This window comes from Salmo salar, chromosome 03 (assembly GCF_965601325.2).
Source record: "Salmo salar chromosome 03, fSalSal1, whole genome shotgun sequence".
NCBI classification, from domain to species: Eukaryota; Metazoa; Chordata; class Actinopteri; order Salmoniformes; family Salmonidae; genus Salmo; species Salmo salar.
Genome location: NC_138293.1, coordinates 13692400 through 13719171, shown reverse-complemented (window position 1 = coordinate 13719171; position 26772 = coordinate 13692400). Strand labels below are relative to the sequence as shown.

Genomic DNA, 26772 nt, shown 5'->3' with positions numbered 1-26772 from the left:
CCATACATACCCCACAAGACATGCCACCAGGGGTCTCTTCACAGTCCTCAAGTCAAAAACGAATTCACAGCAATGCACGGTATTATACAGAGCCATGATCACATGGAACTCCCATCTCCAATTACTCAAGCAAACAGCAAAATTACCTTTAAAAAAATACATCTCATGGAACGGCGGGGACTGTGAGGAGACACATACACAAACAAACACGCACACGCAGACACACTTTAACACACACATTTTTTGTTGCTGTTGTATTGTTAGTATTCATTTTTAGTTGTATTGTTTGTATATTGTTGTATTTTAAATGTGTGTGACTGTCCTTGTATATCCGTTTTTTGTTACTTGTCATGTTTTGTGTTTTTTGTGGAACCCAGGAAGAATAGCTGCTACCTCTGCAAAGGCTAACAGGGATCCAAATAAACAAAGAAATAAACAAAGAAATTACCATTCAGAAGATCGATAGGAGCAGAGCTTTTTATCTGAAGAGGCTGTGGACCCGATCAGCATGTTGCTCTGTAAAGCCCAAAAAACTATCATAGGCCTTACCTATACATCAATCATTGTGGATATACTTTATATGAACTGTTATGTATTGAGTTACATGCCCAGCCACAAGTAGTTAATGGGGGTGTGGTTTCGGGGTCACAGTTGACGCTGTTGTGAAGTGATCTTACCCGACATGTGAATGTTATATTGATCCAAATTTCTTAGGAAAAACCAATAAAAGTTTGTCTTCAGCTGTCCTTTCTACTACTTGAGAGATGTTACTGCTCCAGCAGTTGGTAAGTCTGGTGGGGCAGAAGCAGGAGTCATTTCAGTGGAGCTTCCGAGGGGAGGCTGTGAGTCAGCTGGGATGGCTTTATCTGGTTATAACAGAGACCAGCTGGTCGTAATCAGGTTACATGACGTCTTCGCAGCCAGAAAACCTGTTTACAACCAGAAAATGACATCAATAAGACATCATGTGCAATATTTTGCTCGCTGGGTTACTTGTGCAGGTTATAAAAGACCCACATCTTAGTTCATATTACAAGAATCAGACTGTAATTCAATCGTTGCACATAACGTTATTTCTGCACTGGGCTTTCAGAAGTGAGTTTTTCAAAGACTTTAAAAATAAGGTTCAAAAGCTCCGCAAAAGGACTCATGAGGCCAATGTATATAAAAAACTAACTGAAAACTGTAGGAATTACATTTTTATCTGAATTTCCCCCACAGTCCAGATGTTCTTGAGCTCAGAGTCGACAGCTAACCATAACTGCCCTGCAGGGCCGGCGCCAGAACAAATCAGTTGGACGGGAATTTGATTTCTATAGGCGGGCCCGTGTTTTTCACGGGACCTCCTGTTGTTAATGGGTGTTAGGATAAAAACCATAGACCAGGGTACCCCAACTGGTGGCCCACGCGGGATGAATTTGGCAGGGAGGTGGTTTTTTTTTTTTTTTTTTTGTGGTTGGACAAATAATACACGTGATCGTATACAAATGGAAGCAATGTTTGAGAAATTATTATATTTTAGTCAAACATGTCTGTTTGGGCTTCTTACGGTCAATTGGCAGTCTACAAATTATGTTCCGGCCACCCGACCATCCGCTCAAGAAAAAATTGTCCGTGACTGAATCTAGTTGATGATCCCTGCTATAGACGTTTGGAGAAGCTTACAATTTAACCTACCATGCCAGTTATGATTAAACTGCATGAACAAAAGTATGTGGACACCTGCTCGTCGAACATCTCATTCCAAAATCATGGGCATTAATATGGAGTTGAGTGTTTTCCTGGCATCCTCCTAACCCAGATTCGTCCATCGGACTGCCAGATGGGGAAGCGTGATTCATCACTCCAGAGAACACGTTTCCACTACTCCAGAGTCCAATGGCGGCGAGCACTTCTTGTGCTGACTTTGCTTACAGAGATGATTTTTACACGCTACTCACTTCAGCACTCGGCGATCCCGTTCTATGAGCTTGTGTGGCCTACCACTTTGCGGTTGAGCCGTTGTTGCTCCTAGACATTTCCACTTCACAATAACATAGCTTACAGTTGACCAGGGCAGCTCTAGCAGGGCAGAAATTTGATGAACTGAGTTGTTGGAAAGGTGGCATCCTATGACGGTGCCACGTTGAACGTCACTGAGCTCGTTAGTAAGGCCATTCTACTGCCAATGTTTGTGTATGCAGATTGCATAGCTATGTGCTCGATTTTATACACCTGTCAGCAACGGGTGTGGCTAGAAATAGCCGAATCCACTAATTTAAAGGGGTGTCCGCATACTTTTGTATATACAGTGCATTCGGAAAGTATTCAGACCCCTTGACCTTTTCCACATTTTGTTACATTACAACCTTTTCTAAAATGGATTAAATGGTTGTTTTTTCCTGATCAATTTACACACAATACCTCATAATGACAAAGCAGAAACTACCTTTATTTGACTAGGCAAGTCAGTTTAGAACAAATTCTTAAATGGAAGAACTAGATCTGGCCGCCTGGCCAAACTGAAAGGTCTTACCAAAGACTGAATGTTCCTGAGTGGCCGAGTTACAGTTTTACTTACATTTTTTGGAAAATCAATGGCAAGAGGGGAAAATGGTTGTCTAGCAATGATCAACAACCAATTTAACAGAGCTTGAAGAATTTTGAAAAGAATAATGGGCCAATGTTGCACAATCAAGGTATGTAAAGCTCTTAGAGACTTACCCAGAAAGACTAACAGCTGTAATCACTACCAAAGGTGCTTCTACAAAGTATTGACTCAGGGGTGTGATTACGTATGGAAATTAGATATTTCTGTATTTAATTTTCAATAAATGTGCAAACATTTCTAAAAACATGTTTTCACTTTGTCATGATGGGGTGTAGCTGGGTGATTGTGATTGTGTGTAGCTGGGTGAGAGAAAAAACATTTATTTAATCAGTTTTAAATTCAGGCTGTAACACAAGAAAATGTGGAATAAGTCTAGGGGTATGAATGCTTTCTGAGGGCATGGTAGCTATTGCCCAACATCTATCCTCCATGGCCTCCTCTCAGTCCTCACACACAAAACCGAACACAAATCTGACAATCAGGAATCTGATCTCCAGCAATGTGTAGTGTACAGTATAGGGCCGGAAAGTATGGGGAAGGGGAAGAACATAATTTACAGATGTAGGATCTTAATTTAATAACCCTGTTGTGGGAGAACTTTCCTGCAATGCAGAAATTGTAAAACATGTAATGTATTTGAGGTTTAAAAAAGCTGATGAAATGTGTAATTTCCACTTTGACATTTCAGATTTGCCCTAATGAAAAATATATCAACCAATACAAAAAGTCCATTAATTACAATCCATATAATAATTCACACTTCCTGTTGCTGCAGGATTATTTTCCTGCTGTAGGAAACTGGCTCAAATTAAGATCCTACATCTGTATATCCAGGACATTGTGTATCTTTTTCAGTTGAAACAGCAGGAAAGGAGTTCAACTGCATTCCGCTTAAAAAAAATATATCCCCATTGCATTTGTACTATCAAAGTAGTGTTTCCTGTTCTTAAACCCATGCTGTGACTGCATGGAAAGCACATGGAGCTAGAAGCTTTAGGTATCTGTAAGATGGAATGATATTTGGAAAATAATATTAGCAAAATGGAAATACTAACAGGCTGTTTGTCCATTATAATTTACTTCACCTCATTTAAGTGAGTGATTTAAATGTACCCTTTTTATTACCTAAAAATAAGCCCTGTGGATTTGGCCGTGAATATGTTATTCATATGGTTTGTGGCGTATTCAGCTTACAAGTGTGTGTGTGTGTGTGTGTGTGGGGGGGGGGGGGGGCGATAAGTGAGGGGCCCAATATTCCTGAGGGCTATTATGTCAGTATCCGCTATTATGCCAAGGGTAACAGGTAGCCTAACAGTTAGTGTTGGCCCAGTAACCAAAGGTTCACTGGTTTGAATACCTGGGCCGAGAAGGTGAAAAATCTGTCTATATGCCCTTGAGCAAGGCACTTAATCTAAATTTGCTCCAAGGGTGCTGTAAAACAACACATTTCACTGCACCTATCTGAATGTGACAATAAAACATCTATTAGCGTTTGTGACAGAGCGGTTTCTGTTTTCTTCCCTCAAAATGTCCTACATCTAAGCCCCAGTGCTCTCAAAATTCACTTTTTCATGTGTTAGATATTTCTGTCCTCTTCCAAGAGATTTACTCAGAGCTCGAATGAGTCCACTTATGTGTGGTGGGAACTGAACGTTAGATTCCTGACACTTCAGCCTAGGGTTGACTGGATGTGTTAACAGCACCACCTTGTGGTGAAACAAGGGACTTTAGATTATTTCTACTTGCCTACCAGCACCTTCTCAAAATCAAATCTAAATCTTATGTAGAGGATGATCTGTTGGCTGGTGAAGTCGGTAGAAAACAACTGTGGAACTACATTTGTTCCTTGATTTTTGGGTTAATGTCTCTTGAAGTAAAGGGTTTGTGTTGTGTGTGACTCAATGACATGAGAACATAGAGCGTTTTAAGATCAATCAAGTTTATTAGTTTTGCTTTTTGCAGGGAGGAGGTACGAACCTGAGTACAGTACTACAGTACTTAGCTTTGTAGAAAAGACATTGATAAAGGCAGTCAGACACATATTACAGTATATCTTCACTTGATTATTATACAACCAAGGCATTAGATGAGAGCAGAACAAGTGTTGGAAGTCAATATTCATAAACAATATATTTATGGACTCCTTAGACACACAGAACCCCCCCCCCCCCACACACACACACACACACCTTATATGAAAACTTAAATCACCCATTAACGCAGTCACTACAAGCAAGAATCTGGACATGAAGTCTATACACTCGTAGCTCCTCATCAGTCCATCTTGGAATCATCTACTTTTCCAGGTCCCAGGTCAGAATCAATTGCAGAATTCCACGTCATTCTATGGAGTTGTTGAATTTATAAAAGCGTCTGGTGAACAATCAATGGCTGCAGATAACCAGTACGCCCCGTGACCCTTGAGTGGCCTTTGGATGTCTGAGCTGGATTGACAGAGAGTGGGTAAAAGGTCAGAGGTCAAATTAAACATCCGTTTCATCATGAAGCACAGAGACATAGATGAAGTATCCTATTATGTCTCCATGAGAGGAGGTAAACAGTGATCTGTACATCATATGGATCTGTTAATTGGAGTTTAAGATTAATTTACAGATCAGATAACCTGTAAAACATCTAGCTCAGGTTGACACAAGTAGCTCTGTGGACAGGAGAGATGGATATGTGTCTAAAGACATGAGACGTCAATGAGGTACCTTCTTCTTTCAGGACATGTCTCCTGGTCAGCCTCCAATGCAGTGGATGATCCCCTGTCTGTGTCTATGTCCGCCTCTCCGTCTGTGTCTCTGTGTCTATCTGCGGCAGTGTCTGTGTCAGAGCTGTTCTCGCTGCCTAGGGCTGATAGTCTGCTGCTCTCCGGAGTAAGGCCCTCTGGGCTGGGGGACATACCACTGAGATAGAGGGACACCATGTTAACACACATACATCTAAAAGCACACAGACAGGGGATATACACACACGCGCGCACACACACACACACACACACACACACACACAACTGGATCGTGTGGTCAGATCATGTGGGAGATGGGGAGTACATCTTGCTATTTCCACAAGAACTCGGGACCCTTAACTGACACACAAGCACACAATCGCCTGATTTCTCGGTCTTCAGACACTGAGAAAGAACAAATCCTCACTTCACTCTCTTCTCCAGGAGCCCAATGTGGGTCTGTCTCTCGTCCAGGGCTGTTTTCAAAGAGTCAATCTCTCGCTGTTTCTCCGACAGGTCCCTCTGGAGACGGTGGTTGGTCTCCTCCAGCGTCTCACAGAAAGCCTGTCAGCAAGATTACCACAATAACAGAACCTGGATTATGTTCATGAGGAACCAAATGGAAGAAAACGGAATAAAACAGGGAGGAACTACCTAGACTTGTCCAATAAGAAAAGCTCATTTTTGTTTAATGTTAATAACATTTCCCGTCATATGCCCTGATGAACACAACACTAGTTCTACTTGGCTCAGTTGGTTGAAGTATGCTGCTTGCCACACAATTGTTCAAGTATTCACAATTGACATTCCGAGACCATAGCATGGAGCCAGCTAAGTATTTGGTAGGTCTGCTATCTTGAGCAGGTGTCTCTAGCAAAATACATGTGTACTCAATGAGACTAACCTGGATTATTAAAAGGTTAATGATAATAAAAAGTACTGTAGAGATGGCTCACCCTGCTCTCCTCCAGGCTGTCAAAGGGGCCTGGCGGGTCATCCAGACAAAGAAACTGTCTGACCACTTCACTGTGGGGGAAAGGTCAAAGGTCAGAAAGATGACATGGACATCCTCCAAAAATAATTACGATATGTGCACTCACTGCAGATACACTCAAGAGTAGTACCAAACACACACACAAAAGACACACTCTTGATTTCTCTTGAAAACGACATGTTGTGAGACAACCCTGGATAAAAGAAAGGTCAAGAGGAAATGCTGTAGTCCACCTGTTGGTGATATCCCTGTGTGCTATGAGGTTCTGTAGGAAGGCTTGTAGGCCTAACTGTCTCTCCTCCAGAAACTCCATGTCGTAGTTATCCTTGAACCAGCGCTTGGGTGGCAGGGCTAGTCTGAACCTGGGAAATAACTCCTTTAGCTGAGAGAGAAACACAGAGAGAGAGCAGTTCAATATTTTATTCACATAAATTGCTCCCTCAAGTTGGAGGGTGTCAAATTATTTAATTGATCTCCTCGTTTGATCTCACCAACGCCCTCAATTTCTCCCTTGATTTGGCATAATTAAATGAGTCACAGGGAGCCACACACAGAGACAAATACAAAGCTCTCCCTCGCCCTCCATTTGGCAAATCTGACCATAATTCTATCCTTCTGATTCCTGCTTACAAGCAAAAATTAAAGCAGGAAGCACCAGTGACTCGGTCTATAAAAAAGTGGTCAGATGAAGCAGATGCTAAACTACAGGACTGTTTTGCTATCGCAGACTGGAACATGTTCCGGGATTCTTCCGATGGCATTGAGGAGTACACCACATCAGTCACTGGCTTCATCAATAAGTGCATCAACGAAGTCGTCCCCACAGTGACTGTACGTACATAACCCAACTAGAAGCCATGGATTACAGGCAACATTTGCACTGAGCTATAGGGTAGAGCTGCCACTTTCAAGGAGCGGGACTCTAACCTGGAAACTTAAAAGCAATCCCGCTATGCCCTCCGACGAACCATCAAACAGGAAAAGCTTCAATAAAGGACTAAGATCGAATCGTATTACACCAGCTCCGACGCTCGTCGAATGTGGCAGGGCTAGCAAACTATTACAGACTATAAAGGGAAGCACAGCCGAGAACGGCCCAGTGACACAAGCCTACCAGACAAGCTAAAATACTTCCATGCTCGCTTCGAGGCAAGTAACACTGAAACATGCATGAGAGCATCAGCTGTTCCGGACAACTGTGTGATCACGCTCTGCGCTGACGATGTGAGTAAGACCTTTAAACAGGACAACATTCACAAGGCCGCAGGGCCAGACGGATTACCAGGACGTGTACTCTGAGCATGCGCTGACCAACTGGCAAGTGTTTTCACTGACTATTTCAACCTCTCCCTGTCCGAGTCTGTAATACCAACATGTTTCAAGCAGACCACCATAGTCCCTGTACCCAAGAACACTAAGGTAACCTGACTAAATGACTACTGACCCGTAGCACTCACGTCTGTATCCATGAAATGCTTTGAAAGGCTGGTCATGGCTCACATCAACACCATTATCCCAGAAACCAAAGACCCACTCCAATTTGCATACAGCCCCAACAGATCACAGATGATGCAATCTTCCATTAAAAAAAAAATCTGCCGTTTCCAGCTGCAATAGTCATTTACAACATTAACAATGTTTACACTGTATTTCTGATCAATTTGATGTTATTTTAAATGGACCAAAAATTTGCTTTTCTTTAGTGACCCCAAACTTTTGAACAATAGTGTATGTGAGAATGCTATTCATTGATTACAGCTCAGTGTTCAACACCATAGTGCCCTCAAAGCTCAGCACTAAGCTAAGGACCCTAGACTAAACACCTCCCTCTGCAACTGGATCCTGGACTTCAGGACAGGCCGTCCCTAGATGGTAAGGGTAGGTAACAACACATCCGCCATGCTGAGCCCATTACGGGGTCCCCTCAGAGGTGCGTGCTCAGTCCCCTCCTGTACTCCCTGTTCACTCATGACTGCACGGCCAGGCACGACTCCAACAGTGGTTGGCCTGATCACCGACAACGATGAGACAACCTATAGGGAGGAGGTCAGTGACCAGACCGTGTGGTGCCAGGACAACAACCTCTCCCTCAACATGATCAAGACAAAGGAGATGATTGTGGACAACAGGAAAAGGAGGACCGAGCACGCAACCCATTCTCATCGACGAGGCTGTGGTGGAGCAGGTTGAGAGCTTAAAGTTCCTTGGCGTCCACATCACCAACAAACTAACTAACATGGTCCAAGCACACCAAGACAGTCGTGAAGAGGGCACGACAAAACCTATTCCCCCTCAGGAGACTGAAAAGATTTGGCATGGGTCCTCAGATCCTCAAAAAGTTATACAGCTGCACCATTGAGAGCATCCTGACTGGTTGCATTACTGCCTGGTATGGCAACTACTCAGCCTCTGACCGCAAGGCACTACAGAGGGTAGTGCGTACAAGACTCCAGCCACCCTAGTCATAGACTGTTCTCTCTGCTACCGCATGGCAAGCGGTTCTGGAGCACCAAGTCTATGTCCAAAAGACTTCTTAACAACTTCTAGCCCCAAGCCATAAGAATCCTGAACAGCTAATCAAATGGCTATCCAGACTATTTGCATTATGCCCCCCCCCCCCCCCCTTCTATGCTGCTGCTACTCTCTGTTATTATCTTATCAATGCATAGTCACTTTAATAACTCTACCTACATGTACATATTACCTCAATTACCTCGACACCAGTGCCCCCGCACATTGACTCTGTACCGGTACCCCCTGTATATAGTCTCGCCATTGTTATTTTACTGCTGCTCTTTAATTATTTCTTATCTCTTACTTTTTGGGGGGTATTTTCTTAAAACTGCATTGTTGGTTAAGGGCTGTAGGTAAGCATTTCACTGTAAGGTCTACAACTGTTGTATTCGGCGCATGTGACAAATACAATTTGACTTGATTTGATAGAATGGCCAGTTGATCCAGTGGAGGTGAAGTGGGAAGGGACTATTCAGAATTGAGCCCTGGTATCTGCTGCAGGATCTCACCTTATCGTTGAGTCTGGCGAAGTCTGTGTACCTTCTGAAGATCACCCAGTTCTCTTCCTCATTCCTTCTCACCAAGATCTTATACACCTGCAGTGAAAAATAGACCATGTTATTTTTGTATCATATACTTTATGCCAGGGATCATCAATAGCGGCGGGACGATGTTTTTCTTGAGCGGATGGTCGGGGGGCAGGAACATCATTACAAATCATATGTAGACTGAAAACTGACCGCAAAAAGACCAAACAGATATAATGTTGAACTAAAATGTCATAATTTCAAACCTTACTTACATTTGTATATGATCGCGTGTCTCCCTATTATGTGTGGGAATACTTGGGAACAGATTTCTGAAATTACTTAGCGATGATTTCCTGGTGTTTTTACAGTCTTTTATGTCCAACAATAAAAAAATGGAGAGAAGGACAAACAAAAACAATTAAATAGAAAACGTGGGGGGCCAAAAACCACTTTGGCCCGTGGGCTGCCAGTTGGGCAACTCTTCTGTATACACACACAAAGACATGGATGTAAGTAACCACAGCCATAACACAATGTTTGGTCAGTTCTGTTAAAGGTATACTCTTATCAGACATTTACTGGATCTCTCAACACAACTAATCTTTAGATACTACTTTAGTGAGTGTGTTATAAAACCAAGCCAACTACACACAAAAACACAGTATCTGATGCCATTTAAAAAATGTGTATATGTATATGTATATATATATATATATATACATATGAAAAGGAAGATAGAAAGAAATTACAAAGCTGTGTCAATCTAAAAGGAGATTGTGGTTGTAAGAATGAAATACAGCTACCCTACCTAACTGAATCACTCCACAGTCACTTCCTTGTGACTGGTTGTCTATCTCTGGTCATTTAACAACAGATGCTCATCACACACACACACACACACACACACACACACTTAGTTCAGCCTTTTCCATGAATGAGAGCACACATGATAGAGGCAGTCACAAAATCATATGGAATTCAACCAGATGGGATGATGATTTTAAAATGTGCCTCCAACAGTGACAAAGATATAACTCATTAAAACAAAATGCTGCATACTACATTAACTACCATTTAATAACTGATGGAAACTTGAAACATGGATGGAACTTTTAAACCAAGTTCCCTGACATCATGTGTGCAGGATTTTTAGTTCCAGCAAAGTACCACCTGCTTCAACAAATTTGTTTAATCAAATAAGGTGTGATCATAGAATTTTAATCAATTAATCATATGGGTGACTCCTTACCGTGAACTTTGCCCTCTCCTCCATGACCTCATAGCCCAGCAGGGTAGGGGTGAGGGGCCTCTCCCAACTGTCCCCTGGAGTACCATCCTCCTGGACCGACCCCTGCTCCCCTCCTCTGGATGTCCTGTACCCCTCGGGGCTGGAACACGTCTGGGGGAGGCTCGGACAGGCCACCGTGGCCCCCCAGGACCCAGTGGCCTTCACCCAGGGGGACTTTCCAGGAGGTGAAAAGCCAGAGCTAGAGATACTTCCCAGGGGGGAGGTCCTCTTGGGCCAGGTCGGGGTCTGTTCCATGGGGACAGGCACTGGGACAAAGGGGGTGGCCATCTTACCTCTTTACCTTCTTGAATAATGAAGCAGAGAAACAGGAGCTTGAGTTGTTACATTGTGATCCATTATCTGTTCGAGAGAGAGAGAGAGAGAGATTTGGATACTCACATACTGTAGCCTATCCCTGGCTATTTAGAAACGAATTGCTCTGATTTGGAGAAGGAGATGTGGATACTGGACAGACCGGAGGGGATACTCCGCATGCAAGACAGCTGTAGATGTTAAAGAAACTAAGAAATTCCAGTCAGATTATCTGGAATCACCGACGTATGCATACAAGATTAAGTTTATGGACAGAACATCTGCATTGTCAATCACTCACTTCCCGCATTATCCAAGCGGAACAAGACGGAAGAATGACCCCTTCCGGACATGGGCAGACGGATATGCTAACGTAAACATGAGCATTCCTGCCGAGCATATTAGAAAGTTCAAAGTGTGAATATCCGACTCAAATAGGTTTATTTGTCACTCGATGCTTTTATTGTAGTGAGTGTTCACAAAATAATTATTAGATCAAAATCATTACACTTTGGCTAACTTTTATTTGTTTTCTCTCCATTTAGCTAGTTTATGCAAAGACGCACCCCACTGGGCATACGGTTTGAAGTTACGTTGTTTCCACAACAACCAACGTGGAATAGACGTTGAATTGCCGTCTGTATCCAGTGGGACAGCTCTGACAATTCACGCCTCTACAGTATGATGCCGCACTAGTCCGAACTAGGAAACTCGCACATTTCCGACATGCCAACTGTTTGTAGCTATACACGTGCTGCGTTCAACGAAACAGCAAGTTTGACAATTCCGAGTTTCCTAGTTCCGACTAGCATATGAACGCGGCATTAGTTTAGAAACGGTGGATGTGCACCAATTTTATTTTGTTCCCTCTCACGTAAGCTAGACATAAACGCGCACTTCTCTGTCACAATCGGTCACAAACAACATTGGAGCAAAATCCCCTTGTAGAGACCCATGTCCTTCAAAGTTAATTGAAAACAATCACGTCATGATACCCAAATATCTGGGAAATTCCCAAATAGATTGGAAATTCTACAATCCGCTTGCTTGAATTTTCTATCTTGCTCCTGTGTCATCTCTCAAAAAGCAAAACCCTCAACTCTTACAAATGCATCACCAAAATCATCAAAACGTATTTGTATACTAGTTTTTGGGGGTGGACAAACTATCAATGACAATCCAGACATGGATGTGTTTGGGTTAAATGCGGAAGACACATTTCAGTTGAATGCATTCAGTTGTACAACTGACCCTTTCCCTTTTCTTACTGTCAACAATATATTACATATATGTATTGTATCTCTGCGGTCACAAAAAAAAGTACTGTCGCATGTCACGTGTCTAAATCCCTCCATGCCAATTTCCCAGCAAAGGCGTTCAAAGATACCGTAAAGTAAAAATATGGGCAGCAAAACCTATATGTTTCAACTTGTCTTTTTCGTGTTTTACTTTCATTTTTGTCCGTTTATTAAATATGATGGTATATATTTGCTACTTGACACGTCAAACCAATTATAGCAAAGTACTTCGGATGGTGCCAGAATGTTGCAGTCCTTTTTGAAGAGTCAATGAGCTTGTTTTAGTGGTAAGGCTGAATCAACCGACTACAGAAGAAAGTCCAGAAGGAAAGCTGGGGAAAGTGCATCTGCGCCATCCACGCCTGCATTGCTTGCTGTTTGGGGTTTTAGGCTGGGTTTCTGTACAGCACTTTGTGACATAAGCTGATGTAAGAAGGGCTTTATAAATACATTCGATTGATTGATTGAGTCGGACAATGATGTGGCTGGGCTCAGTGCAACATGGCAGTGTTGCCATTGTTTTATAAAGTGTTTCTTTGTAATTTCGAAATAAACATATCTCAAACCTCCATATTGCACACTCACAAACTGTAAATATGTGTGTACATTATACTTTTAATTGTTGCGGGAGAGCCTCAAATATCACATTCAATTGTACATATCCAGAGATCTGGATATGACATCTTCGGTCAAGTTCGCGTGGGTCAAACAAAAACTGAACATTGCAGTCGAAACTTCATGACCTTTGATCACATGGTTTCTGTGAAGTTCGGACCGTTTTTATCCCCATAATGTATCGCACTTTGAAATGCGACTTGACAAAAGTGGTCCGCTCGAACGAGCCCAACACAACGGCAAAACGTTCGGATCCTGAATGTAACTCAAAGAAACCCGGAAGGGTCTTGTCATCCTATACCTTCACAAAATTACAACAACGGCCACAGAAACCACCGCTTTCGTAGCTACCTAAACGTAAAACGTAAACATTGCTGTCTTTATTTTAATCAGTCAGTTATTTTGTAGCACGCTACTAGCTAACTAATGACGGACTTCTACAGGGTCAAGAATATGCCCCAATGCCGTGTCGGTAGCTTACAAGTATAAATCAGTCACCGGTTGTTTTGGCGTGGAGTGGTTGTTAGTCCCTAACGTTACTCGCTAGAGTTGGACACATTGACAGAAATGGACAGTCTAACATTATTTTTTTAAGCAATAATTCAAGTCACAGTTTATTTTTTATTTTTTTTCGACGTCCAGTTGCAATCATTACCACTGGCAGCGCGATCACATTAGATCAAACGTCATTACGTTTTAATGGAACATTTATGAATCTGTACTCGGCTCGGTCAAGACACCAGGGTCTTTTCGTTGCGTCGGGAACAGGAACTCTCAATTCCGCTTTCTCTTTTAGGCAGAGGAGGACAAGCTTTTTTTTCAAGAGATCCTTAATTGTAGATTCACAATAATTATGGAGCAGCAGCACACGGGCTGTGTGAACCTTTGTAATCTCACGAGCACTCTGCCGGTGATCCCCTATCAAAAACTGACGGACTTGCATTACCTGAGTAAAGGTGGGTTCGGAACCGTGTTCAAGGCACAGCATTGCGATTGGCGGACCACCGTTGCCATCAAGTGTCTGAAATTGGATTCTCCTGTTGGCGAAAGGTACGTTTGTTAAAATCAAGATTAAGTATGACTATATGCCATTAGATCTAATCTGACTACATTCTATCATCGCCTTGTCAGATTTGATTAATGTATCGACTAGATAGGCCATGATCATGACTCTAAGTTCCAGTACATTACACATAAGTCATTAGACGAATACGTCTTCTGTACAGGGGAGTGTCATTAATATCCCCGATACTAAATCTGAGCATTGACATGGCTAATTAACATGCGTTGCTTGCGGTACGGTTTTGCAACCATAAGAACCATATCTTACATATCAGCGATAAATAATTTTCCAAAAAACAACAGGTTTAAATTGATACACAGCTTTTTGCTAGGGTTCCCACACGGCCACATTTCCATGTTACAGCGTTTGTTTGCAGAAGACCGTGACTAACTGACCTGTGATGTGTAGCTCTTTGCGTCTCCGAACACCTGTGTGGAAACGGAAGACAGACTCCACAAACGTGTGGTCACGGAAAAATACTGTCGGCTGCAACCTTGTTAAAACCGGTTAAAACCGTGTGTATTTTGCATTTGTGAAATTGTTTTGATATGAAAGTAGAGGGATTTGGCTTCGAGGCATTTCGCCCTTTTAAATAGAACACGTAAGGTCCTTGGACTAAGAAGTAAAGTTAGGCGCTCTAGTCCAATATTGGGCTAAAGGAGAAGTAGATATTACAAGCCTCTTGGCTATGTGCCAATTTGAATGGAAAACAGTGAAATTTATGTATTTTATATTGCTCAGAAATGTACCTTATTTTTTTTCTATACACAAAGATTCAATATGAACATCAATTCCTGTGTCATTTGAATGACTAATGTGAAAATGTTATCTCATCATGACTGTGTTTACAGGGAGAGGAATTGCTTGCTGAAGGAGGCGGAGGTGCTTCACAAGGCCAGGTTCAACTACATCATCCAAATCTTTGGCGTGTGCAACGAGCCCGAGTTCTTCTGCATCGTCACTGAGTACATGAGCAATGGCTCTCTGGATCAGCTGCTTCACGAGGTACACACTGTTAGTAAGAACATTGTACCTGTTCAAACAAGGGAGTCGGGACTGAGGCACAAGAATCTTGCCATACCAGTCCAGGGGGTTTTCATTTACTTCTCCCACAACAGTTTCAAAGCAGAGTATGGGCATAGTCTGTGTTTCCCACAATCATTTTGAATGAAGAAGCGTGTCATTCAGGCTTTGGTATCAGATTGCTATACTCTCGCTATGACTGAAAAATGCGAGCGCTGCGATGTCAGCACAATACTTTACACTGCCATTTCTTCTCATTCCCCCTGTGAGCATGGCTAAGAATACATTTGGTAGAAGGTAGCTGTTTGAGTTTCCTGTGGACACAATAAATAGCACTGACATTGTGTCTGATAACACTGGCCTTGTTTAAGTGAGCAAAGAACTGACAAGGCAGTCCAGGCGTATTAGCGGATGATGAAACCAACCAAGCAGGGTTGAAAATGAAATGTAGGCTATAGGTTTTGGGCCACAACACATCTGGGAAATCGCCACAAGACATTCCATTTATATAACCCCCCCCCCCGACCAGGGGTCTCCTACATTTTCTAGCATTTGGAGCTTCTTTTAATACAATGAAACATCCCGAGCTACAACTTTTATTTCTAACTTTCAAATAGGCACATTCTCTTCTCCACTACCCTGCAACTCTTCCCCAGGTCCTTAGTGTACAAGATAAAGAAGTGCACTCTTTTTTTCTGTCAATATACCAAGTAAAATAATGGTTAATAAGCAACTCAGTAAAAATGTTCCTGGTTTTAGATTTGTAATTTTGAGAGTGAAATAAAATGAACATTGATCATAGAGAAACAATGAAATTGGATGTTCTGAGTCCATGTCAATGGTTAAATCACATCTAAAGACTATTTCATTGGGTGTTTAGTGAGTGAGGAATGTGCTGTCTAATGTCACAGTCTAGAAATGGTTCTGTACTGCTGCAGCTCATTTCATGCCGAAGTTTGCAAATAGCAAATAATAGATACAAATGATATACAGTGCATTTGGAAACTATTCAGGCCCTTTTCCCACATTTTGTTACGTTACAGCCTTATTCTAAAATTGATTAAAAAAAGTCCTCATCTACACACAATGACAAAGGGAAAACTGTTTTTTAGATTAAAAATAAATAAATTAGCAAACATAAAAACTACCTTATTTACATAAGTATTCAGACCCTTTGCTATGAGACTTGAAATTGAGCTCAGGTGCATCCTGTTTCCATTGATCATTCTTGAGATGTTTCTACAACTTGGAGTCCACCTGTGGTCGAAGGAATTGTCCCTAGAGCTCCGAGACAGGATTGTGTCGAGGCACAGATCTGGGGATGGATTACAAAACATGTCTGTAGCATTGAAGGTCCCCAAGAACACAGTGGCCTCCCTCATTCTTCAATGGAAGAAGTGTGGAATCACCGACACTCTTCCTAGAGCTGGCCGCCTTACCAAACTGAGCAATCGGAGAAGGGCCTTTGTCAGGGACAGAGCTCCAGAGTTCCTCTGTGGAGACGGGATAACCTTCTAGAAGGACAACCATCTCTGCAGCACTCCACCTTTCAGGCCTATATGGTAGAGTGGCCAGACAAAAGCCACTCCTCAGTAAAAGGCACATGACGGCCTGCTTGGAGTTTGCCAAAAGTCACATAAAGTACTCTCTTGATGAAAACCTGCTCCAGAGCACTCAGGACCTCAGACTGGGGTGAAGGTTCACTTTCCAACAGGACAACGACCGTAAGCACACAGCCAAGACAACGCAGGAGTGGCTTAGGGACAAGTCTCTGAATGTCCTCGAGTGGCCCAGCCTGAGCCCCGACTTGAATCCGATCTAACATCTCTGAAGAGACCTGAAAATAGCTTTGCAGCGACGCTCCCCATCCAACCTGACAGAGCTTGAGAGGATCTGCAGAGAAGAATGGGAGCATCTCCTCAAATACAGGTGTGCCAAGCTTGTAGCATCATACCCAAGTCAAGGCTGTAATCGCTGCTAAAGGTGCTTCAACAAAGTACTGAGTAAAGGGTCTGAATACTTATGTAAATGTGCTATTTCATTAACTTTAAAAAAAATAAATGTGCAAAAATTTCTGCAAACCTGTTTTTGCTTTGTCATGGGGTATTTTGTGTAGATTGATGAGGTGGAAAACAACAAATTTTATCCATTTTAGAATAAGGCTGTAACGTAACAAAATGTGGAAAAGGGGTCTGAGTACTTTCCGAATGCACTGTACTTACTCATGATAAACTTGTGCCAGATAAGCCTACTTTGCAGTTAACATTTTAATTGAAAACGTTTTGGGGAAAGTATTTCTGTCATACCACAAGACGGTTATCGCATCAACTGGTTACACAAAGTGATACGCGCTCGCATCACACAGACAGACGGGCAATATTGCTGGAACTTAATTGGCAGATATTGTGTTAGGTTTGGCAATTTAAGCAAATAGTGGCTAACCAGGGGTGGGATAATGTCAATGTTACATTTATTAGATAGTAGCTGGGAGCTTGCGGTGTCTGATACTTGTGAGATTTGTTTATGACAGTTTGCGGTAGAACATTTGAAAATGTCATGTACTTTCAGAATTAGTTTGGCGAGTTACTCTTAGGTGGGCTGCGAGCTACTGGTAGTACTTTCCCTTCTCTCCTCCCACACTCTGTAGAAGACGGTGTACCCCCTGCTGGCCTGGTCGTTGAGGCTGCGTGTCCTGTACGAGATAGCTCTAGGGGTTAACTTCCTACACAACATGACCCCACCCCTCCTGCACCACGACCTCAAGACGCAGAACATTCTGCTCGACGGAGAGTTTCATGTCAAGGTGTGTGTGTGTGTGTCAACCTCTGCCTTACTTAGTAGTTTTAATATTATATAGTCCCCTGTTAGTCTACACCTGTTGTTTTATAAAGCATATGACAAATAACATTTGATTTTGTTTTCTAAGGCAAAGGCAATTTGTGTTACATTTAATATGACCGTGAAGTATTCATGGTTCCAATTAAACTGTTTGGTCCCACTGAAAAAGGGGGCATGAGAGGATTAAAATATGAATCAGCTCTCCATCATCCAGCTCAACCCTCCTGCATGAACCAATCTAATCTTCATCTGCCCCTATTAAGCTTCAAGCATTAATATGAGGCTTTTAAATGTCTAAAGTCGTAATGGCCCAGATTCATTTTGGTTGTGTATAAATAAACTGAATTTTCGAATTTCCCTGAGAAATAGCCTAGGCCTACATATTTGAATGTCTCAGTGTCTCCTTGGAAGTTCAGGGTTGTGCTCTTGTATGGAGAAAATGTTTGAAAACTGAGCAAAACAGGGAGGTACTACCTGTCCAATAAGAATTTTCACTTTTCGTTGCAAAATCCTGCTCTCAAAACACAGTTGTCCTTGTTGTGTCCAGATTGCAGATTTTGGCCTGTCTAAGTGGCGTCAGCTGTCCATCAGTAAAGGCTCAGGATCCAAGCCACCTGAAATGGGGGGCACCGTCATCTACATGCCACCCGAAGCTTACGAACCCTCCAAGAGCCGCAGGGCAGACGCCAAACATGACATGTACAGGTGAGCCAACAAGAACCAGGTTTTGACTTATAGGACCTGGCCAGATCTGTTTGTGCTTTAGCCGGCCCCTCTGCTATATGCATGGCATGACAATGAACAACCGAGCACTATGCTAAAGCCCAAAGTGATATGGCATCCAGGCAACCTAGTAATCCATGAATAATATTAACATACTGTAGCTAGGTTCAGACCACTATCTTAAAGGGCCTCTAAAAAGTCTAAAGCCAACTTATCATCTGACCATATATTCTATATCAGTTAAAAATGTTTGATCACAATACAGTGGTTAGGCTTTTATCATAGCCCCTTTTCCACCGCTGGCTAACCCTACTAGCTAACCACTAGCAGCCTTGAAACGCATCACTTATTAGCAGTTCAGCATTTCTCCTACTGTTACACAAAATCAAGATTAACATTTTCTATCACAATATACATTGAATGTCTATGACCAAACTGGCTAAAACTCTGTTGTTGGCCAATGGTAGCTATAGCTAGCCACATGCTAACCTGAGAGCTGCTACTACTAGCAGCAGTAAATCCATATATAATGGCTAACAAACATTGGCTACCATGATATCCTGCAAGTTATATCCAATAAAGATCAGGCAGTTCAGCAAAAATAAAGACATACCTTGAAATAAACAATGTCATAAATCCAATATTATTTGACTATTTCTGTAACGTGCCACCACCAACAGACCATTCCCTTCTTGGCATCGAAGCAGGATTTCTACTTCAATGAGTTGGCGGCGAAGTACATACTGCTCATCCTGGCCTAAATTCCCGACGATTGAAAAAGGAAGAGGCGGTGTTATAGAAGCTGGCGTGCAGGATACCCAACGAGACTACGTCGGCAAGTGGATAAACCACCTCTACCCTCCGTTCGTTCTATTGGCAAACGTGCAATCACTGGAAAATAAATTGGACGAGCTCCATTCGAGACTATCCTATCAACGTGATCTGAAGAACTGTAATATTCTATGTTTTTCAGAGTCGTGGCTGAACAAAATTATGGAAAATATAAATCTAGTAGGTTTTTCTATACATCAGCAGGACAGAATGGCATCGTCGGGTAAACTCAAGGGGTGGTGTGTGTCTCTGTTAACAGCTGGTGCACAATCTCTAATATTATGGAAGTCTCATGGTTCTGCTCACCTGAGTTAGAATACCTCATGATAAGCTGTAGGCCATACTATTTACCAAGAGTTTTTACAACAACGCATTTTTTTTAAGCGGATGCTAAGCTATAGGACTGTTTTGCTAGCACAGACTGGAATATGTTCCAGGATTCATCCAATGGCATTGAGGAGTTCACCCCATTAGTCACCTTCTTCATTAATAAGTGCATCGACGACATCATCAACCACAGTGACCGCACATACATATCCCAACCAGAAGCCATGGATTACAGGCAACATCCACACTGAGCTAAAGGCTACCGCTTTCAAGGAGCGGGACACCAATCCGGATGCTTATAAGACATTCCGCTACGCCCTCCGATGAACCATCAAACAGACAAAGCGTCAATACAGGACTAAGACTGAATCCTATTACACCGGCTCTGACATTCGTTGAATGTGGCAGGGCTTGCAAACTATCACGAATTACAAAGGGAAACCCAGCAGCGAGCTGCCCAGTGACGCGAGCCTGCCAGACGAGCTAAATGCCTTCTATGCTTGGTTTGAGGCAAGCAACATTGAACCATGCATGAGAGCACCAGCTGCTTTGGACGACTGTGTGATCAAGATCTCTGTAGCCGATGTAAGAACTTTAAGCAGGCTAACATTCACAAGTCCACAGGGCCAGAACGATTACCAGAATGCGTACTCGGCATGCACGGACCAGCTGGAAAGTGTTTTCACTGACATTTTCAATCTCTCCCTGACCCAGTCTGTAATACCTACATGTATCAAGCAGACCACCATAGTCCATGTGCCCAAGATCGCCAAGGTAACCTGTTTAAATGACTGTTGTCCTATAGTACTCAACATCTGTAGCCATGAAATGCTTTGAAAGGCTAGTTGTGGCTCACATCAATCGTCCCTAGGACCCCGGATCCATTCAAATTTGCATATTCGCAACACCATAGTGCCCTTCAAGCTCATCACTAAGCTAAGGACCTTGGGACTGAACACCTCCCTCTGCAAATGGATTCTGGACTTCCTGATGGGCTGCCCCCAGGTGGTGAGGGTAGGAAACCTCTGCCACACTGACTCTCAAAACGAGGGTCTCAGGGGTGTGTGCCTAGTCCCCTCCTGTACTCCATGTTCACCCATGACTATGTGTCCGCGCACGACTCCAACACCATCATTAAGTTTGCTGACGACACCGGTGGTAGGCCTGATCACTGACAACAATGAGACAGCCTATAAGGAGGAGGTCAGAGACCTGGTAGTATGGTGCCAGGAGAACAACCTCCCTCAATGTCAGCAAGACAAAAGAGCTGATGGTGTTCTTCAGGAAATGGAAGGGCTGAGCACGCCTCCATTCACATCGACCGGGCTGTAGTGGAGCGGGTCGAGAGCTTCAAGTTCCTCAATGTCCACATCACCTATCATGGTCCAAACACGCCAACAGACATGAATAGGGCACGACAAAGCCTATTCCCCCTCAGGAGACTGAAAAGATTTGGCATGTGCCCTCAGATCCTCAAAAACTTCTACAGTTACACCATTGAAAGCATCTTGATTGGCTGCATCACCACTTGGTATGGCAACTGCTTGGCATCCGATAATAAGACGATACAGAAGGTAGTGTGTACAGCTCCCTATCTTCCAGGATCTCTATACCAGGCAGTGTCAGAGGAATGCCCTAAAAGTTGTCAAACACTCCAGCCACCCTAGTTATAGACTGTTCTCTCTGATACAGCACGGCAAGCGGTACCAGAGCATGAAGTTTGGGACCAAAAGGTTCCTGAACAGCTTGTACCCCCAAGCCATAAGATTGCTGAACAGTTAATCAAATGGCTACCCGGACTATTTGCATTGACCCGTTTAAAAAAAATTATAATAATTATGCACAGACTCTTGCACTGGCTCTATGCACACTCACTGGACTCTACTCACACATACTACACTGACACACACACATGCATATTTCTGTGGGGATCTACCGCAAATACGCAATTAGTTTCTACAACATTCCTTGCATATCATTTTTCAAAGGGAGTAGCAGAAGTGTCAGCCAGCGGGACATTTTTCACATAACTTTAAAGGGGGCTGAACTTCCTGATTTTTAGCCTCGGTTTCAATTATCTTCATTAAGAAAGATTGAGATTTGGTTTTTGGATTCGTGCTTTGATGTTGGTGTCTCGTGTGTGTGTTCGAATGTGGGAAGCATTTGTACTTCCCTCTGCCAAAATGGTACACAGTTAGTACATCACCCTTTTTAGATAACTTGAAATAGTCTAACCAGGTCTTGTGTCTGGAAGTAGCCTAAACTAGCTACTGTAGCAAGCTAGCCAACTTCTTTCGCCAATTAGCTTCAGCCGGCCGGTGTGCGTCCGTGACAAAGTTGGTTTGACTTTGGATAGCCTGTCTGTGGGGATAGTTAAGGACCGTCAATAAATTGCACAATGTAAATGGAACAATATTTTCATGTTGCACACCTTTTTAGTTGTCTCATTAAATGCGTTCAATATTTGTATTTGAATTTCTACAATTTAGTTGGTTTGAGGTTTTTAAGTAATTGAAATTTGGAGCTTGGACATTTAAAAAAATATTGTCCCATGTACATTGTGTAATTTACTGATGGTGCCTAACTAACCCCATAGAGATGTCAAATAAAATGTACCATGGGCGTTATGATTGGGTTGCATGCAGCTGCTTTCCGAATTGATGATTACTTGGGTGGTGTGGGCAGGATTGAAAAACTGTTACGCTACCCTTAATTCCATGACATACCATTATTTCTTAATTATCTCGCAAATCTCAGTTTTGTACGAGACTCTGACAAATTATCCTATTTAGACTTTGTAGTCAATGTTGACACTAAAATAAATGTCTGACTCATATCGATGCCACAGGCCATTTTCAAAAGGAGAAGTTGCTTTTCATGTTCAGTTGCTATTTAGTAGAAGATTGTAGTATTTAGCCTAAGGTAAATCGTACCACATTCCTCCTGGAGCAAACGGCGAAGTACTTTATGTAAAAGTTTCAATTTTATTTATCTCAGGGAGCGTCTCTAGGGTGCTTGCCCTTTCTAGATGAACACCCCCTTAAAGGAACCCCTTGTTTCAGCGAAGACGTCACAAAAGGAAATGCTGAAAAGAGAATTGAGACTAGACCTTCAAGTTCCCCTAACCTCTGACTGATTCACAGTCACTAGGGCTTCTGGGCAGTAGACTGTCATCATGCCGCCACTGGGAAGTGTATTGGCCTTTTGTGTACGACTGAGGAAATGAGATTCATGACTGATTCTTAGTATTAGACATCCCTTTGAGGGGAATGCTCATCTGACATCACTATTTTTTTTTCTCCCCAGAGGCTGCTATTCTAACTGTGGGTCAAATAAAGCTTATTTTTTCCCCCCCCCCCCCCCATTTTAGTTACGCTATCATTATGTGGGAGGTGCTCGCCAGGAGGATACCATTTGAAGGTAATTTAAGGTTTAGATGTTTTTTTTCTTTTTTTTTTTACTGTTGGAATGCAGTATGGAATGTTTGTAAAAGCAATATGTGTTTTTTATGGATGTTAATAACCTCACTTTTATGGAATCATATAACCTCATTCAAAATAAATGTTGTCAGCTATACGTACACATTAGATTAGCCACATGACCTTACTGTGTTTGTAGTCAGTGCCATATACCAAACTCATGAGTTAATGTTTATGGTCCTCTGCATGCTCGAAAATAGGATAAAACAAAGTCCAATTATAGTTGAAGGCACGGTGGGATTTCCAGACGCAAGTGATATTAAATGAAATCTTCATTCAGAAGTAAAAAACTGAGTGAGCATTTGTATTTCTGTACAGAGGCGACCAACCCCATGCAGATCATGTTCAGCGTGCTGCGGGGGGCACGTCCGGAAACAGGCCTGGACTGTCTGCCAGGGGACATCCCCAGCAGGGAGACTCTCATCAACCTCATGACTTTCGGCTGGACCGCTAACCCCGACGAACGGCAATCCTTCCTCCGTAAGAGACATGACCTTTGACCTCAACTCGTTACCTTCACATAGGCTGAAGTTGCCCCTAGACACAGATCTCAGAACAGTTCGGCGCTTTCCTGCCACAAATATTTATGGTTAGGATTTGGGAAAAATAAGCTGATTCTGGATCTGTGCCTAAGGGGGACTTCTACTCACAGCCAACAAAATGCCTCTTCTCAGTAAGAGATCACCCCTCACCTTTCATCTTACCTCACAGTAACTTTTACTGACTCAGACGGATGCCATTCTAACCTTATCTTGTTACTTGGCACAGAAACCTCCCTTAAGATCAACATACCTAACTCAATATTTTGTACAATTATTCCATTGACATCAATGTATTATCTATGTAGGTGTTGCAAGTATACATTTGGCCCTAAAAACTATAGAGCCATAACCGTCTCTACCTGTCTTGTGCAGAGTGTGTGATGGAACTGGAGCCAATGCTGAGGAGGTTCGATGAAATCAATGTCTTGGAGGCCGTGCTGGAGGTCAAGAAGTCAAAGGTCAGTCAGTGCGAGATTGTCCAGTACACAGGGCAAAAGGAAAAGGTTTGGCAGGAAACATACAGTCCCAAGTCATTCACTATGACTCAAGTAACCTCATCCCCAGGCTCATATGACCTCGCTGTGTGTATTGTTAAATGTTTTAGTTCTGTTTGTGATAACCCCAAATTTGATGACTTCAGACTTGACCAGGGTTTGGCGCAGCGTGACTCATTGATATGTCTTGAGATGGATGACTCGACAAATGACGAACAGAGAGACAAATGTATGACTTCACATTTTGGTAGAAATAATCCAACCCCTACTTTCACTTCCTTATTCACCGTTTAATGTGGAAAGAAATGCACACAATGATTAGGTATGAGGAGGTATGGTATATGGCCAATATACCATGGCTAAGGGCTGTTCTAATGCACAACGTATCACGGAGTGCCTGGATACAGCTCTTAGCCATGGTATAATGGCCATATACCACGAACCCCCGAGGTGCCTTATTGCTATTATAAACTGGTTACCAACGTAATTAGAGCAGTAAAAATAAATGTTTTGTCATACATGTGGTATACGGTCTGATACCATGGCTGTCAGCTAATCAGCATTCAGGGTTCGAACCACCCAGTTTATAAAGCAGCATACATTCTCTCTCTCTAGCTGATGAGGCGAGCAAGCTGTTACTCTGCCACACCCGTGGTGTGTGAGAGGGGGAGGGAAGAGGAGAAGTCTCTGAACATTCTGAAGGACAACCCCAGTCCCTGGCCAGTGAGTATAATGACCGGCTGTCCCCTGCAAAACGTTTTTTTGGGTCAACCGAGAGTCCTGTTTTTTTATTTTATTTTTTTGTAATATTTTTTTTACCAATTGATAGGTCAACATTTTCAAACGTGTATTTTTCATTATATAGACACACCCTATGTGTTTATTAATAAAATAAACTATATGCACTGAGCTTGTCTGATGCTTTAAGGGCACTGTTTGATGAAATAATTAAGATGCACAAATGTGGCAGTTTGTTCATGTTCTTCAGTCACATTCATCTATCTACTCCGCCTGTCTGCAACGAACATGAAAGTGAAACGTATCAGCTGTCAGTTCTGATGCTCACCCTAGCAACATTGTATCAACTATTCTGAGCCCTCAGTTTCCCACGCCAGTGAGATCCGGACAGACATCTGTATCTGCGCAAAGTTGAGAAGTAATCAGGTTTCCACTGGATCAGAGCATGACATTTTTCCCATTCGCGCCGAGGCTCGGTGGTTTTCAAAAAGGAGAGAGCTGAAAAGATTTGACAAATCCATTGAGGAGCTATTGTCCTTCTCAATGGATGTAAAAACAGACTTTGTTTACTTGATTTAAATAATTATTTTGCGTAGCTCCACTGCTCATTAGTTATGGTGAGTTAATACTATCAGACATCCCTAAATGGGCACATTTCTACATTTGCGCGTAGGCCAAGTAGCCTAGGCCTACTTCTATGCGTAATCGGGTCCTTACTCATCATTGACAGGAGCGCTCCAAACAAAAGACAATGAGTTAATTGGCAGAACTTGTTTCTCATAAGTGTAGCATAGGTTGTGAGCTCTGCAAACAACGTGTCCACTCTGTAATGACTGCAGTAATAATATATTGAATGCATTATTAGAAATTACCATAAAACATTGTAGATTAGAAATGATTGGGATTAATGGTAAATGTACTACTGGTGATATACTGTATGTAATGGGGAATTGATAGACGCTAACTATCAGAGGGCAAACAATTTACACAATTACGTTTTCTTGACTCATCATTTGAAATTATACCCAAGACAAATTATCTTCACATACTACAGGCCTAAGGAATACTCTCATGAACTGTGGCAGGTCCAAAGCAGTAGCCATTTATTGAAAACCAATGCAATTTCACTTTTTTTTTTAATCAAATTGCTTGGCATGCCAAGGCAAATACCCTCATGGCACGTGTGCCTTGTTGCCGATGCCTGTCTGAGAGTGATGGCCTGTGCCGCCTCCGCAATGGATTAGTCCAGGCACGAATCAGACAGGTGTCTTATGTGCCATGAAAAATATATATATATATATATATATATTTGCGACCACTTAATAAAAAAAATCTGTCAACCAACAGCCTAAATACTTTCTGAAGGCACTGTATTTTTGTTTTATTCTATAAACTACTGACAACATTGACCAGTTGTCATTTTCTGTAAATAAATGCTCTAAGTGACAATATTTTTATTTGGCATTTGGGAGAAATGTTGTCAGTAGTTTATAGAATAAAACAAAAATGTTAATTTTACCCAAACACTTACCTATAAATAGTACAACCAGAGAAACTGATAGTTTTGCAATGGTCTCTTAATTTTTTCCAGAGCTGTATATCTGTTCTTTTAGGGCCAGTTTACTTTTATGTAGAGCACTCCGGTGTGTGTGCATGTTTTTAACATGCTGTGTCACTGCCATAGGGAAGCTCCACCTCTGGCTCTGGGTCTTGCTCCTCCCAGGACACGGACATCTCCCAACCAAGCTCCCTCACTAGCACCAATGCTCCGCCTTCTAAAGGTAAATCCGCCCACTTTCCTGGACTGTGATTGACAGCTGTGATTGACAGCTGTGATTGACA

The 26772-nt window shown here is 42.4% G+C and overlaps 2 protein-coding genes across 7 annotated transcripts in view; one reads left to right on the top strand and one right to left on the bottom strand.

Annotated features, from left to right (window-relative positions):
* Positions 1-4509: 4509 nt before the first annotated feature.
* On the bottom strand, positions 4510-14374 carry LOC106598832 (sorting nexin-16). Of its 5 annotated transcripts, XM_014189839.3 has the most exons (9): positions 14331-14374; positions 13819-13909; positions 10609-11007; positions 9339-9425; positions 6549-6697; positions 6278-6347; positions 5749-5885; positions 5305-5499; positions 4510-5034 (listed from the first exon to the last, which is right to left on the bottom strand). In XM_014189839.3, the coding sequence occupies exons 3-9, from the start codon at positions 10933-10935 to the stop codon at positions 4935-4937; spliced, it is 1065 nt and encodes a 354-aa protein (XP_014045314.1). In that variant the 5' UTR covers positions 10936-11007; positions 13819-13909; positions 14331-14374; the 3' UTR covers positions 4510-4934. The 5 variants fall into 5 exon arrangements, with proteins under 5 accessions (XP_014045314.1, XP_082829408.1, XP_014045317.1 ...); XM_082973282.1 differs by lacking the exon at positions 14331-14374 and having other exon boundaries at positions 13819-14045; XM_014189842.3 differs by lacking the exons at positions 13819-13909; positions 14331-14374 and adding an exon at positions 11047-11644 and having other exon boundaries at positions 10609-10948.
* LOC106598827 (receptor-interacting serine/threonine-protein kinase 2) overlaps positions 13090-26772 on the top strand; it is a 28624-nt gene continuing 14941 nt past the window's right edge. Inside the window, exons 1-9 of one of the 2 annotated variants that reach the window (XM_014189832.3) lie at positions 13090-13922; positions 14787-14940; positions 17606-17761; positions 18344-18501; positions 23048-23097; positions 23475-23636; positions 24071-24156; positions 24808-24915; positions 26615-26711. In XM_014189832.3, coding sequence (XP_014045307.1) covers positions 13726-13922; positions 14787-14940; positions 17606-17761; positions 18344-18501; positions 23048-23097; positions 23475-23636; positions 24071-24156; positions 24808-24915; positions 26615-26711 — 1168 coding nt within the window. In that variant the 5' untranslated portion in view covers positions 13090-13725. Of the gene's footprint in view, positions 13923-14319; positions 14451-14786; positions 14941-17605; positions 17762-18343; positions 18502-23047; positions 23098-23474; positions 23637-24070; positions 24157-24807; positions 24916-26614; positions 26712-26772 lie in introns of those variants that run through there. The other variant, XM_014189836.3, reaches the window with a different exon arrangement.